The 15,460-nt window shown below is 31.8% G+C and overlaps 2 protein-coding genes, 1 long non-coding RNA gene and 1 pseudogene across 4 annotated transcripts; 2 read left to right on the forward strand and 2 right to left on the reverse strand.

Annotated features, from left to right (window-relative positions):
- Positions 890-4,308, forward strand: LOC104738130 (annotated as a pseudogene).
- On the reverse strand, positions 5,661-6,890 carry LOC104736391 (60S acidic ribosomal protein P2-like). The gene is made up of 3 exons (XM_010456362.1): positions 6,729-6,890; positions 6,558-6,636; positions 5,661-6,040 (listed from the first exon to the last, which is right to left on the reverse strand). Exons 1-3 carry the CDS (start codon positions 6,735-6,737, stop codon positions 5,817-5,819), a joined length of 312 nt encoding a protein of 103 aa, XP_010454664.1. The 5' UTR covers positions 6,738-6,890; the 3' UTR covers positions 5,661-5,816.
- LOC104736392 lies at positions 7,433-8,838 on the forward strand. Its single transcript, XR_759572.2, has 3 exons — positions 7,433-7,656; positions 8,208-8,341; positions 8,514-8,838. It is a non-coding gene; the product is annotated as an uncharacterized LOC104736392 (long non-coding RNA).
- LOC104736393 (DUF724 domain-containing protein 10-like) lies at positions 11,365-13,901 on the reverse strand. Of its 2 annotated transcripts, none has more exons than XM_019234869.1 (5): positions 13,377-13,901; positions 12,790-13,239; positions 12,367-12,427; positions 12,173-12,231; positions 11,365-12,070 (listed from the first exon to the last, which is right to left on the reverse strand). In XM_019234869.1, the coding sequence occupies exons 1-5, from the start codon at positions 13,824-13,826 to the stop codon at positions 11,468-11,470; spliced, it is 1,623 nt and encodes a 540-aa protein (XP_019090414.1). In that variant the 5' UTR covers positions 13,827-13,901; the 3' UTR covers positions 11,365-11,467. The 2 variants fall into 2 exon arrangements, with proteins under 2 accessions (XP_019090414.1, XP_010454665.1); XM_010456363.2 differs by having other exon boundaries at positions 12,173-12,264.

The raw sequence follows: 15,460 nt of genomic DNA on the forward strand, positions 1-15,460 counted from the left end.
ACCAAAAAATTAATAGATACATCAATCATCAAAATGATGTAAATTTATTTTTTAATCAATTTTTCTAAAGTGATACAAACAAATAGGACTTGAATCAGTTTTATCTAACTGATGTCAAACTAGTCAATTATAATATCAATTAATATAATTGATGCTTAGTTGCTTCATTTATAAATAAGTAATTTAAAATAATATTACTTAGTTTTGTGATACTATTTAAGTGATACAATATGCTTGTTTTTTCATAGTGACGAGTAGAAGGAAAGTCACTTTCTGTGACTGAGATCGGTCATAACCGGAATGCACGAAGGAACCATGATGGACTGCACTTTTGTAAGCCCAAACTAGAAGGCCAGCTCCTGACGCGACTTACCGTTACAATTTACACCTAACCACAGCTCCCTCAATTTCATTTTCGCTCTTCTGTCTGCCTAAATTTTGATTCATATCCATATAGCTCACTCTCTCACTAGTTTGCTATTTTTTCAAATCCATCTCCTCTCTCTATCTCTCCCTTGTTTGTTACAATTTCAAATTACTCTCGTCTTTACATCTCACTCTTCTTCTTCATCTCTCTCACTCACTTTGATCAGAAAACCACCATGAAGAAGTCAATCGTCTGCGATTAATCATCGAATCTACCTCGCCATGCTCTCGCCACGAAGGTCCACGAGTTTTTGACCGGATATTCACGACCTGAAGTTGACAGAGGAGAGATAGCTGACTACGCTCTTGGATTCTCCAAAGACTTCCCGGAGCTTATATAAAACTCACGACATGTTCTAACAGCTTATAAAACTCACTCAACACAACACCTTTAGAAGTATAAGAGTGTCTTTTGTCTCTTTCTCTGTTGCATTAAACTGACAATTTGTGGCGGGGAGAAACCATGGCTATGACGGAGATGGCAATGAAGTCTTCAGTATCTGCAAAACTCACTCTTCCTTCTTCTACATTTTGTAAGAAGGCATTGGGACAAATCTCTATTTCACTTCCAACATAAGCTTCAATCTCTCTATTATCTCTCTTTGCATCTCCTGCTCATGAAGCCAAAGCTGTTGTGTCCATTTCCAAGGACCAAATCGTCTCCTCTCTCACTAAAGTATGATAACATGCAATCTGACTTAATTTTTACTTGTCTTGTATTGACCAAATCGTATCCTTTTCTTTGTTAATGAGTGTTAATTATTGTCTTTAACAGGTGGATAAACACAATCAACCAAGTTCAAGAAACTGGTTTGAAGCTAAGTCGATTGCTTCGTCGACCATGGAGACGATTTCTTCAGCTGATTCTAGTGTCATTGTTGTTGTAGCTGGTGCTGCATTTATTGCTTACCTTCTTTTCCCTCATGTTTGGTCTGCAATATCTTTTAACTTCCGTGGATACAAAGGTACCTCATCTTTTAGCTTCATACTCCATATAGATCATCTTGAGTTGAGCCCAACTTAATTAAGTTTGTGAACAGTTGAGAAAGTTGAGAATTAACTCTACAAATGTGATGTATGTTTTGAATGAAGGTGATCTTACCGCGGCTCAAACGCTTGATCTTCTCTGTTCCAAGAATTACTTAATGGTAAATATAAGATCAGAGAAAGAAAAGGAGAAAGCTGAGATTCCAAGGCTCCCTTCAAATGCTAAGAACCGTATGATTGCGATTTCGTAAGTGTTTGTTTATATTTGATCATTCTTTTCATGTTTTCTAGCCACACCCTAAATTTTTTGAAAGAAACGACATAAAACTTGTTCTTGTGATGATCCGATTAGAAGAACTACCAAACAAAGTAAAAGGAATTGTGAAGAGCTCTAAAAGAGTTGAATCAGAGATAGCTGCATTAAACATTTCTTACCTCAAGAGAATCAACAAAGGCTCTAATATCATCATCTTGGACTCATGGATTTTGTTTTATTTGCTCTTTCACAAGACCTTTTAAATCTTGTTAAACCAAAAAGATTCATTTTTTTTGGTCAAACCAAAAAGATTCATCTTTATTGGTCTATTTTGGGCTTGTAGGTACTCAAATTCGGCTAAGATAGTGGCAAAAACGTTGAAGGTTCTCGGGTTCAGGAATTGCTATATTGTGACAGTTGGATTCTCTGGTGGCAGAGGATGAATGCAGAGTCGGTTAGGCACTGATTCACACAACTATCATCTAATTCTCTGTTTGTAAATTACCATTATGCTCCCAGTTTCATTGTACCACTTCTCTATGAGGATCACATTACAAGTTCTTAATGAAACAGCTGTTTTAAAAAAAATAAAAATAAAAATAAAAATATAAGAAATTAAACATTTTTTTTTATAAATATAAACAAATAATTATTATATGTATAAAAGTATACTAATTGTAATTTTAAATTACTAATCCTATAAGAAAAATTAAGGAAATTATAACATTAATTAATATAATACCATGATTAAAGAAATTATACCGGCAATTATTAATCATCAAAAAAAAAAATTATAGATACTCACCTTTACATAATCTATTCTATTAATACTGAAGTATTCATGGACTAACTTTTGGAACATAACTTTGCTTTGGTAGTTTTTAAATACAAAGGTTAGTAATCTAATTATTTCATTCATCCTTCATATGAATATAAATGTAATTTTAAAGTATCAAAAAACGGATAAATACGCGGGTCATTTTAACCCGGTAATCTACCATGATTTTAAGTTCTAATCGCAGTCGTTCATTACAAAATTTTGTTAGATCTTGATCGTTAATTTTCTATATTGTTGATTTAATCTTGGTTAATTTAATCAACCATAATCTTGCCTAAATCTTAATCGCTTAGAATATTTAATTAAGTAAAACATATACATCACAATTAAATAAGGAAAACGTTTAAATACATAATAAATCAAATCTAAATTTTTGATTCTTTAAAAATATTTTAGGAAAAAAAACAATTAACATTTGTGCATACTTTTCCTCACAGTTATAGGAACAAATAAATAAATACAGTTTAATTTTGAAAAAAAATAACTAATTAAGAAAAAAGTTACTTTAAAACGTATTTTAAAATAGTAAAATATTTATTTTAACCTTAATAATATAAATTTAATTAATATATAAGATATGTGAAGTTAATAAAAATCAATTCAAAATTATTTTAATGGATATATAAAATATATCTAAAATCAACTTATTTGTAAATACTCTCTAAAACACAAGATATGCAAGAAATATCTTTAAAAAGGTCTTATGTAACTAATATATTTTGTAATGATAAATAAAAATAATATATATTTATAAAAATAAACTATTTCATGGATTACATTTTTTGTTTAAGAAAAATTCTAAAAAATTCTTTTTTAAAAAACAAAAAAGAAACAAAGAAATTTTAATTTATCTTTGTATTTCTAAAAAGTAATTACCCTAAAATGAGTATTGAAAACTCTAAAACTATATATTTATAGAAAATTGAATATTAATAAATAGTTTTTTAATTTATTTACTATGAGTTGATCTTCTATAGTAGAAAGAAATAAATTATATGACCAAAAATATGAGAAAAGCACAAAATTTAGTTATGTTCTTATCCAAAAATTTTGGACGAAAATTTTAAAAGAGAACAGTTATGAGACATAAAATTTTTTTACGGATAGGGGCGAAATGAAACAGAGTAAACATGACAAAAAGGGATGGGACGAGAGGTCTTTGCCATTGTGAAATAGTTACGTGGAGGTTATATACGTGCAATGGTACAAACTAAAACCAAATTAAAATCTAATATTTGGATTTAACATCTTTAAACTATCACCAAAAACTGCAAAACGATCATTGTATAAAAGCATATTCGTGTATTTGTTTCTAGTATATTCACGGTTGCGTAACAGAGGGAACACTATGTAACTAGATAGATTCTCCTAGATTTCAGAGTTCAGTTTGATACTCTTGCTATATATGTAATCTCTCATAAGCTTGTTCAATATACGAACTTCTTTGGCCGCTGTACCTTCTTTAGATGCAGTAGCCACCATGATTTTGTCTAAGCGGTGGCGTTTTATCTGGACCATGGTGCCCTTTCTTGCGTACAAAGAAAGTGATGATGACGGAGATTATCTTGATTTGGATTATGATGACGATGACGATAACGATGATAATAACGATGAAGATGAAGATGACGCTGGCGATGGAGATGGAGATGGCAAAAAAAGCGTTTGGTGGTTTCTTAATAAGTCAAGGGAATTCCACATAGCACCTGTTTTAGCAATCTTGCCCATCAAACTCGGTCCACAATGTCCTACTGATGCTAATGTCGGAAAATGGGTTGAAAGCGCTGTTAACCGCAGCGTGTAGGTGCTTTTTCTGAAGCCAGATTACAATGATGATGTAGTAGATACTAGGTCTTTGGTTATGGATACTCTGGCTTTAAGAGACTTTTACATCACTGATCGTTCAGGAGACTCTTTCTCGATCAACAATATTGCCTCGCCTCCAATATGCAGAATCCAATTAATCATACTATATTAGTATATGCCAAATCCTGTGTATAATTAATTGTATAACTGAAAAGGTAGCTAATAGTTGCTATTAACAGCGCTTTCAACCCATTAATGAGTCCTTCTTGTTACCAATTCCATAGAATAATTTTTGAAAAGAATCTGTTATGTGATTTAGGCTCCTGGTAACCAAAATTTAGGAAAAGAACGAGGAGGAATATAATATTCCTCTTCATTCCTCAAAATTTTTACCATTTACAAAGAATATTATTTCCTCATCCTTCCTCTACATTCTTCATAAAATGATGAACACCAAAAATGTTTCTCCCCAAAATTGATGAGGAACAAATAGAACACAAAAAGAATTAATATTAAAATTCGTTTTTTATTTTAAAATAAATAAAAAAATATGTTTATTAATAATATTTTAATTGTATAATACAATAATATTCATATTTTTCACAGTATATTGGCAGAAAAGTATCTGTGATACCAAATTTCATGTTAAATTAATTTGAAAGCTTTATTTGGAAATTGTATGAATAGTAAATTAAATTTAAAAGATGTGTATTTCATAAATAAAAACTAAAGAATATTTTAAATTAAATTTTATTGTAGGTTAATATTAACTATTAGTATTTAATATGATGTCTCTAAAATTTAATTCACAAATTTTATTTTAAAATCAAATGTAAAATTTATTTTATATACATTAAAAGTAGTATTAGTATTTTTATTCACTGATTGATTTAATATTTAATCTATTTTTAAAAATATTGTTATTATTTGGTTACCAGTCATTATTTTGTTCTTTCTCTGCATCTTTTCCTTTCATTCCTCTAAAATTGTTTATTCCGTTTCTCATTATTCTTTTTATTCATTTTTCTTTTGTTCCTCTAATGGTTACTAGTAGAAGCCTTAATTACTAATTAAAACTTGTTTTTTTCCCTTTCATGAGTAATAATAATACTCTACATGATAACTTTGAGTTTTCGATCCATTTATAGTTTAAGTACACATCTACATATGACTTAATGTTGAACTAATCTTCGAGTTTTTTGATTACGGAGCTACATATATACTGATATACACTAGTTTTGCGATTGCAATTAATTTGTTAAACAGTTTCACATTAATATGGTATGGAACATCTCTTTTACAGTTTTACTTATGTCAGATGGCAATAATAGTCTTATTTTGGTCGCTCCCTTAAAAAAAATGTCATAAACTTTTAGTTTTATTACAAACTATTGAACAATTAATTTTAAACCATAAAATTATTCAATGATTCAGAATTATGGAATCAAGATGACAAAAATTTAGGCGTTTTACAATGATATATAGGACCGAGTCATTACTTATAAATCATTTCTTAGGTTCTTCTTCCTTCTTCTCTTCCTTCTTCTCCTCTTTCTTTTCCTCTTTCTTCTCTTCCTTCTTCTCTTCTTTCTTCTCCTCTTTGGCCGGTCCAACCGATATCAAATCGACTTTACCAACCTTCTTCAACTTCTTTACCACAGCAACCGCATCCATCGAACCTATCACCGTCAGTTTTTGATCCTTCATATCAGCTGCTATCGAATCAACTCCTGCTTAAACACAATCCTACCTCTTAGCATAAGAGTAGTACATTTGTATCATATTAGATCATACACTCATCGTTTTGAAACTAATGTAAAAAAATAACACTTAAATCAGTTTTGTTACCTTACTATACTAATCCCATTATCTACAAATAACCCATAAGGCAGACAACGTAGTTTCCATATCAGCCAGCCTTAACTAGGCCCAAACTAATCCTGATTTGTTCGGCCCATAAAATATCACTTCCTTGACTATGTGTCAAGAAAGGTCAAATAATCCAAGCTCTTAAGAAGCTTGACGCAATTATAGCATCAAACCAGATTTCATAACGATTGTTTCATACTATAACTTAGCTAAGTAATGGTAATTTAGTTGAGTGACAAAACCAGCAGCAAACGTTTACTCTCCAAATCCTTAAAAAAAAAGTTTCTAAAATAGATTGAACATAACTACGGCTCTAAAACCCAGAATCAAGAACTGAGTTTCAAATCAAAAGTGAAAATATAATTAATAAGTAATCACCGAAGATATCAGCTGCAGCTTCTATGGCTTTCTGCTTGGTCCTATCATCTGTCATGGTTAAAACCTTCAACACCACTTTCTATACAACACAACAAAAAAAGTAAAATTACAATATAGGAGAAAGAGATATATCATCATATTCAATTTTTAAAACTGATATGAGAAACGAACCTGAGCCATTTGGTCTTGGGATCTTGGAGAAGAGAAGAGATCGAGAAAGGAAAAAAAGAGTTTGATGTTTTTGTTTTTTCTTCTTTCTTTAGTTATAGACAAGAGAGAAAAATGGGGGTATTGAATATTTGCTTGACAATTGACAAAAGTTTGTGGTGGCTTTTGGTAAAAGAAGATGAGAGAACCAACATGTGACGTATGTTTTTGTAATGGACAGCTCTGCAATATTCTTACTTTGCCTACTTTTTTCTAAAGTTGTTTTGTATTTTTCTCGTAAGCCCATCACTCAGTATAAATCATTCCATTAGTGTACTAGTAAGACTGCTACCAATAACCATTACAAAAAAAAATGCATAAAAGAATAAATAGTTTTTGAGGAATGAAAAAAAGATTTGAAGATAAAAAAACAAAATAATAAATAATAACCAAACAATAACAAAATCTTTTAAAATATATTAAATATTAAATAAATCAATACTACAAAAAAAAAGTGAATATTGTGACTAGAAAAATGTGACCATTTTTTTGGTCTGAATATTGTGACAATTTACATACAAAATTATAACCTTTAATTCAGTCATAAATGTGTTATCATTTGGTCATAATATTATGACTGAATTAAAAGTATCTAACTTATGTCACTACTTCTACTTATGTCGAATTTATTACAAAATATAGTCACAAATATAAATACGGATTTGCAACCATCCTCCTCCCCCTCAGCCTTGTCCACCTCCCAGTTCCCCAACCTTTTACCCCCGGATCACTAAAACCCTTGCTTACCTCCAATTCAAACCTACAAGTTTCTCTTGACTATGAAACTCGGATTGAAGATTCAGGTAAACACGCTAAATGCCTCCGATTGAATCGAATTGAAGATTCAAGTTTCAACAAGCCTAAGTGGAAACGTCGCTCACTCTAGGTCTAGGTAAGTCTCTTTCTTTCTCTCCCGTGACACATTCCTAATATATATTTTTTTTGAGTGGTGAAGAATTGACAGTAAAGAGGCATTTGCGTCTGATTGCTTTGATTAAGAGATGTGGTTTTGGATCTGTTTCAGGCTATTAACTATTTGATCTACATTTTTTCCATCTGATTCCTATTTGTTGTTAATTGCTGTATTTTTTTGCAAGAGTCGTAAAATAGAGTTATCTAAATCAAGGAGGTCGATATAGTATAACCGGACATGTTAGTATTTAAATGTCTCGTCCATGCTTTACTAGACTTGTACTAGGTGTTAACATCCAAATTGGTCCAAAAGGAGATAATTTTTAACTATTTTGGTCGCCAAGGACGGTAGTACGCAGAGTTTCGTTTCTAGGTAGGGAACAGAAGAAGACACTAGCAGTTCTTGAGATAGCAAGAAGGCTTTGTTTTAAAAAAAAAATCCCAAACATACTGATAGAGTTAAACTAAGAAAAGAATCTTTGGGTTACGTCTTTTTTTTTTTCATGTTGGTGTGGGTACCTGAATTACCAGCTTGATGCCATCCATATTCAATGCTAGTGCCGTTGTTTGCTGGTTCAACCAAGGTCACATACGGACTTTCACAGATCATGGATCAACTCGGGAAAGAAGAATAAGTACTCTACTTCACCAGCTGAAGAAGCCAGGTACCAATTTCTTTCTTTTCATAAAAAGCTTTTACAGAATTTTTGCCTCAGGATTTTAAGAGCTGGTTGAATGAGATCAACGGTTGGAGAATCAAAGAGCAACGTTGAAACCTGTAGAAGAGAGGCACTTTAGATTAGTAATACATTCTTGAAAAGAAGATGTTTTTTGAAGGTTTGGCGTAACTGTTGACTTGGATGAGATCAGCTGTTTGCACATACTCAAAATCGAAGTTCACAACTACATCATGCCAGGGAAGGACAATTTCTCAGGCCAGACATATATGTTTGCCTGTGACCAAGCTGAGACGGCATACGTTCTATTCCACTGTATGATCACTAAGGCGAGAGACTAGTTGCAGTTACACTTCTCATGCGGTTTAGTTTGTTTGTAACATAGCTTCTTTCTTCTTATTATCATCATCTAGAGAGTTTGTATAGTTTAGAGACTTCCAAAATATGTTATCAACAAATTGATGTCTGTTAAGTGAATATTATTGTTTGCTGGCTCTTATTATTCTAATTTTTATTGTATATGTAATTATAAATTTTAAATAAAATGGTTCTGCAAATAGTTAAAAAAAAACTTGGTAATCATTTGTGACTAAACTTCCATGGAATTTTCGAATTTCTAGTTTTGTAACAATTTGTTACGAGTTTAGTAAAGACAAAATGTCACTAATAAAAATCAACTTGTGACGATTGTGTCACTATAATTGAGTCACTAATTGTTGCAGGTTTATGACAATATTTTTGGTTGTAAAATGTAACGATATGTGACTAAGATATGGTGTCATTTTGTGACAAAATTATATGTCACTAATTGTGTCTCATTTGAGACTATTGGGAATGTGTCACAAATGGTGACGAGTTGTTACCATTGGAAATTGTCACAAAATTTTGTGACCTTTTTGAGACATATCATAATTTGTCTCATTTTTGTCACAATTAAGATATTGTGACAAAATATTCATAAATTGTGACGGAAATAACAGTATTAATACTCACTTTTTACTGTATTGCAAATTTCAATAATAATATTAATACTACTTTTAATGTATATATATTGAATTTTACATTTGATTTTAAAATAAAATTTGTGAATTAAATTTTAGATATGTCATATTGCATATTAATAATTAATATTAATCTTCAATAAAATTTTAAGAGTAAATTCAAATATTTTTAGTTTTATTTACGATATAAACATTTCTAAAATTTATTTTACTATTTACTATTTATATAGTTTTCAAATAGAGCATTAAAATTAGTTTAACATGAAATTCATATCAAAAATATTTTTTTCTATCAATACATTGTGAAAATATGATATTACAAAATTGAATTATTATTAATGGACATAAATTTTTGATTATTTTATAACAAAAAATGAACTTTAATATATGTTCTTTTTTTGTTCATTTGTTCCTCGTCCATTTTAGGGAGGAATATTTTTTTTTTATTTTTCCTCATTCTTTGAAAAGTGTAGAGAAATGTAAAGCAAAAAATATTAATTTCATATTAATATTAAAAATATTAATCAAATATTAAAATATTAATCTCACGTAGTAAATTAAATTTCTTAATTAAGACTAAAACTATTAATCTCAGATAGTAAATTAAATTGGTGGCTTCTTTTTCTTTTGTTTTTCCAAATTTAATTTACTACCTGAAATTAATATTTTAAATATTAGGTTTGAGTCGACTAAGAAAAGTCATAACCGACGACTCAGACGTAATTAATATTAAAAATTTTAATCTCATGTACTACCAATTAATCTCAAATAGTAAATATTAAGACTAAAAATATTAATCTCAGGTACTACCAATTAAAACCTAAGACTAAGAAAAGTCATAACCGACGACTCAGACATAATCACTATCTTTTTATTTTTTTATAAATTAATTAATAAAATGAAGAATACCAGTATTAAACCTCGAGACGTTCATGATGATGCCATCTGGAAGATGGTGAAAAGCTGTCTGTGGATTGAGAGGAAAAAAAATAGAAGAAGCTCGTCTTGAGCTTTTAAGAAACTTTTTAAGAGCGTTTTAGAAACTTTTTTTAGAGCTTTAGACAAAATTTTTAACAAAATCAGTTGACTATGTGTTGATAAATAGTATCAAACTTATCAGAAATTATTAACTAAATCATTGACTATGCGTTTTGATTAACAAATGTTTTTGAAATTAATTATGGAATAGGTTGATAAATCATTAATTTCGTGTGTTAAACTTATAAGAACTGTAATTATAAAATATTTATTGAAATTAATTATGCAATAAATTAATAAAATTTTGATTTCATGATTTAAAAAGAAATAATATTAATTTTGTTAAAAGTAGTTTTATAATTAAAATATGTCTCTAATCAGGTCCGTCAGCATTCACATCATTGTTTTTGATAGTTAACTAATGGTTAAATTAGTCAATACTGATTTTGACATGCATTGATAAGAGTTCGCGTAGTTTATTTAAATTTTATTAATGATTTATGTTGAAAAATACACTTGTCTTGTTGTTTGGGTACACTCTGAAAATATTTCGAGATGAAATTTATGTTTTTAGATACTTTTTAAGAGTTTTTGTATGTTGCAAGTTTTTATGAGCTTCATAAAACGTTGGTCACGTTTGTTTTTCTACGTTTGGTAATCTGTATCTTTCTAGTCACATAAGTGGTTTGTTTTTGATTTTTTTATAAGGTAACTAACTAGTTACTTAAAACTAAACATCATCATTCTTCATCCGTACAAAAGGGCCAACCACGTCTTTTCAATTACAGAAATCTAAGTTTTCATTTACATACTAGAGAAAAATTAGCTTAGAGGTCATATCACTTCTTCTTTTATATCACTTCTTCTTTTACCATGGAGCCGATGCAGTTGTCTGAAACTCAAGCTTCCCATCATCAAGCTCTTGGACAATCTTTGCTGCAAATGACTTACTCTGAGCTATCTCTTTCTCTGTTGAACAACACAAAAAGTGGTTGATTTAATTTTAACTTGTTAAAACTTAAAACCAAACATCATTAATCATCCAAAAAGGGCCAACGTAGTCTTTTCAATTACATATAGTCTAAGTGCAGAATGGAGAGATTAGCTTAAAAAGCTCATATAATTTTTTATCATATCACCACGGAGCCGATGCAGTTGCCTGAAACTCAAGCTTCACATCATCAAGCTCTTGGACAATCTTTGCTTCATATGACATACTCTCAGCTATATCTTTGTCCATCTCCTCATTCAGCCTTTGCAGCTCAAGAATCTTGCGCTTGTTCTCAACCTTTGCACTCTCTTTCTCTGCAGTCACTTTCTTGGCACCTTTGAGCTCGTCCTCTTTCTTTGATTGCATACCTTTAAGAGTCAACAACTTATAGATTCTCGACTGAGCTACTTTTACGTTGAACCCGTGTTTCTCTAACTCGGCCAAGGAATTACTGATCCTTATGAATGAGCTTATGGTCTCCTTGTGTGGCAGATGTTTGACTTCATCAAGTAAACCAGAAAAGGTAAACATCATACCAACCGCTAACATTTCTCGGGATTCTTCTCTAGTCTCCACCAATGGGTTGAAATGAGGACTTTGTGGGACTGTTTTAAACACCTCCATTGATTCAAGTATCTTCCAAAATGGTGACTTCTTCTCAAAGGGCAAAACCATTGTTGTATCCTTTGCTACAGAACAAAGGTTATCTTCTCTTTTCCTCTTTCGATTAATATCTTCGTTATTTCCCTGAACGGAAGTTGTCAAGAGGATTAAGATGATAAGCCACCAGCTAACAAACTAGCGAGAAATCGAGAAATGATAATGTCAAAGCGAAAAGTTCCACTTTACATTCTCTCGTGCTGAATCGTTTTCAGCCTTTACTTGTTTCAACGGTGTTATGGTCATGCCTGGAGGTGGAGTTACATGATCAGATTCATTTGCTGGAAAACAGTGGAAATTATAAGATCAATTTTTCATGATATAGAAACTGAAAATGTGTTTGTAGAATTCGCTTTGATTTCGGAGAGTGTTACCAAACTTACCATTCATCACAGAATCACCCCTCTTATCTCCTGATCCCTGAGTTAAAGACAATTCCCTAGTCTGCAACATATAACACAGATCATAAACCACAACAAGAAGATAACAAAACAAAGACTTCCAATGCAAACCATTGTTACACATCTAAGAAATGTAGTCAAAGGAGCTGAGAAGTTCTGAAACTACAATGACAGTTTTCCTATTTCCATTAATCACACGAATTAGTCACTATTGACAATAATCTAGTGTTGTCATTATTCACAAAAACAAAGACTTCCAATGCAAACCATTGTTACATCTAAGAAACACACTCAAAGCTAGCAACTTTTCTTATTTCCATTCTTGCAAACTGTTCACACGAATTAGTCACTATTGAAAATAATCTAGTGTTGGACTGAAACCAGTGAATAAAAAACGTTAAGTACCTTCCAAACACCATCTTCCCACGCCTTCAAAGACCTAAGATCCGATTTTTTGAACAGCGCTTTCTTCTTTGTAGCCTCCATATGCAATCCACACCAGAGCCTTCCCACCATTGGTATTTGACTTTTCGTAACCCGTCCTTGACGCCATCCATAACCATCATGATACACCTCTATGAGATCATCCACTTGATACTCTTCAACCCGAACAAAAGGTGGTATAGGCCTAAGACTACGCAAATCGACCGTTTTGTTTGGTCTTCCCTCATAACTCTTGCGGATCAAAGGCATATCCTTGACAATATACTTATACACACCAGCATCATCCTCTTTAAACTCTTTAATAACCATTGCAGGTACCCATACGACCTCATCAGCTTCATTTATCTTAGACCTTAGTTCCACCATTGTTCCAGGACTAAACATAGGCTCCTCAGCTAACCGCCTCAAGAACTACTAACAATAAAGTTAAAGTCTTTCATTAAGATTTCACAACCAAAACATTAGAAAAAAAAAAACAAAACTTTCGGTAATAATGGCAAGAAAGATACAAAATTGAGAAGCAAGCAACCCTCAAAAAACACAATTACCTCTGAATCATGTGTTGATTGAATGATCCACCATGAGTATATCTTCTCATCGACCCACTTAAGATGAGGCCTCAAATGCTTTCTATCAAACTGAATGATCTCAGATATTGAATCAAAGAACACCAAACACTTGTCATGACCAACCTCTTTGACTACAAAACCAGTCCACCACGCATCTTTGTAATCAGCGTCGACGATGGTGCCTATCTCGATATCGATGCAAGCTTGCACATTTTTTGGCGGGATGGGTCGAATCAAGACTTTGTCTCTGAGTTCGTTAAGAGGAGTGGAGAAGTCATCCTTAAGGAACAGAACACAGAGTTCTCTGAGCGGTTTTGCTTCGATAATGGCTTTGTACCAAACGCTTTCAGTGCCATTGTTTTTGTAAGAGATTTCGACTTCACAACCTTCTATCAGTGATAGCTTTTCACTCGGAAACTGTTTCTCCATGATTGATTTACTCACTGTAAAAAGGAAAAAATCGAAACTTTGTTAGACAGAAACCCTTAAAACTGAAGAAGACGGCACTCGTGCGTTAACTGCAAGGAAAAATGTATTTTTTATTTACTTTTTTTTTTAAATAGTTTTGTGCGTTTTCGAAAAAATATCCAAAGATGTTTTTAAAACAAACAAAAAAAAAAAAAACATTTTAAAAAAAAAACTATATACGATAAACCATTTTTTGCTGAAAATTGAAAGAACATTTTAAAGAACATCTGTTTGTATATTCTTTAAACTTCACTTTTTAAATGTAAATTAAACAATTGATGCATTTAGAATTATATATTTTACCTACACAATGAAGTTAAAATTTTGATATTGGCAAATAAGTATGTAAAGAATCAATATATTGACCACACACAAAACAAAAAAGGTAGAACGTTTCGTAAATTTGCAAATAATAATCCTAACTATAGACTGACAAAGATAAAACTCAAGGGAAGGCTTCTCTCTTTTTTCTCCCTCTAAAAATCTTTCAAAGAGAGAGGAAGTTTTTCCCGTTTGATTTGCCGTCCAAATCTTTTTTTGGCTTTTCATCCAGCATCATCTGGTTTCTCTAACAGTGGTGGCTGACTTTCGTTTCCAACATCGTCCGATTTCTTTAACGGCGGTGTTTGGCTTGCCGTCCGGTGTGATATCCGGCTTTTGCCCAACATGGATTGGCTTTCACAGCAGTGCATGGTCGGTTCTTGTCTAGCATCTTCGGCTCATACAGCGGTGATGGCTAGCTTAAGGTTTCAACCCGACTTAGTTCGGTTTATTTTTGTTTTTTTGCCTTCTCTCTTCTCCGGCATGTCGGTTTGCTTTTTCTTTTGTTTTTTTTTTATCACGGTTTCGTTTAGACCGTTGATTGTTTTTAGTTAAAATCTCATCGGATATGTGTGTTAGTGCGTAACAGTGGCATCTCTGCTCATAAGGGTTTAATTCCAACCTATCCTTTGGGTTTGAAGTTTACGGATAAAGATTAGGCGATTTGCAATTTCAGTTGAAGATTCAAAGCTCTTTTTTCAGCTTATTACTATTGCCTTTAGTTGTACTTTTATGTTTAAGCTTCGATTGGTTTTTAGTCAACAGAGGTGGATTAATCGGAGATCTTTTTCTCTTTTGAGATTAATGGATCCGTATTAGATCTTCACTTCTGTTTTGCAATTGTCGGAGAAACACAAAAGAATCTATCTTCGATCTTCAGTCGACGTTAGTTTCATTCTCCGGCGGAATCGATGGCTTCAACGGCGAAGGATGATGACGGAAAAATTTTAGTCTCCTCACGTTACATGTGTCTTTATTGTTGACATGTGTCTTGAGATATTTTAATTCGATCCAATCTTCTTCTGTAAGTGATGCAATGTTGGGCCAGTTGGACTTTCTTTAGTCGCTGTAAATTGTCGTATGTTTTGTGGGTTTTTTTGCTCGGTTGTTGTGTACTGTTTATATCAATAAAATCTTCAATTGGAGAAAATAAAAGACTGACCAAGATAAAATATTGAACTTTAAAGAATTAAAAATATATTGAACTTTATCTTGACAACGCAAAATTAGGATGAAAAACAATCTACGTCAGTTGCACCGTTAAGTGATTGTCA

The sequence above is a fragment of the Camelina sativa genome, chromosome 13 (genome assembly GCF_000633955.1).
Source record: "Camelina sativa cultivar DH55 chromosome 13, Cs, whole genome shotgun sequence".
NCBI classification, from domain to species: domain Eukaryota; kingdom Viridiplantae; phylum Streptophyta; class Magnoliopsida; order Brassicales; family Brassicaceae; genus Camelina; species Camelina sativa.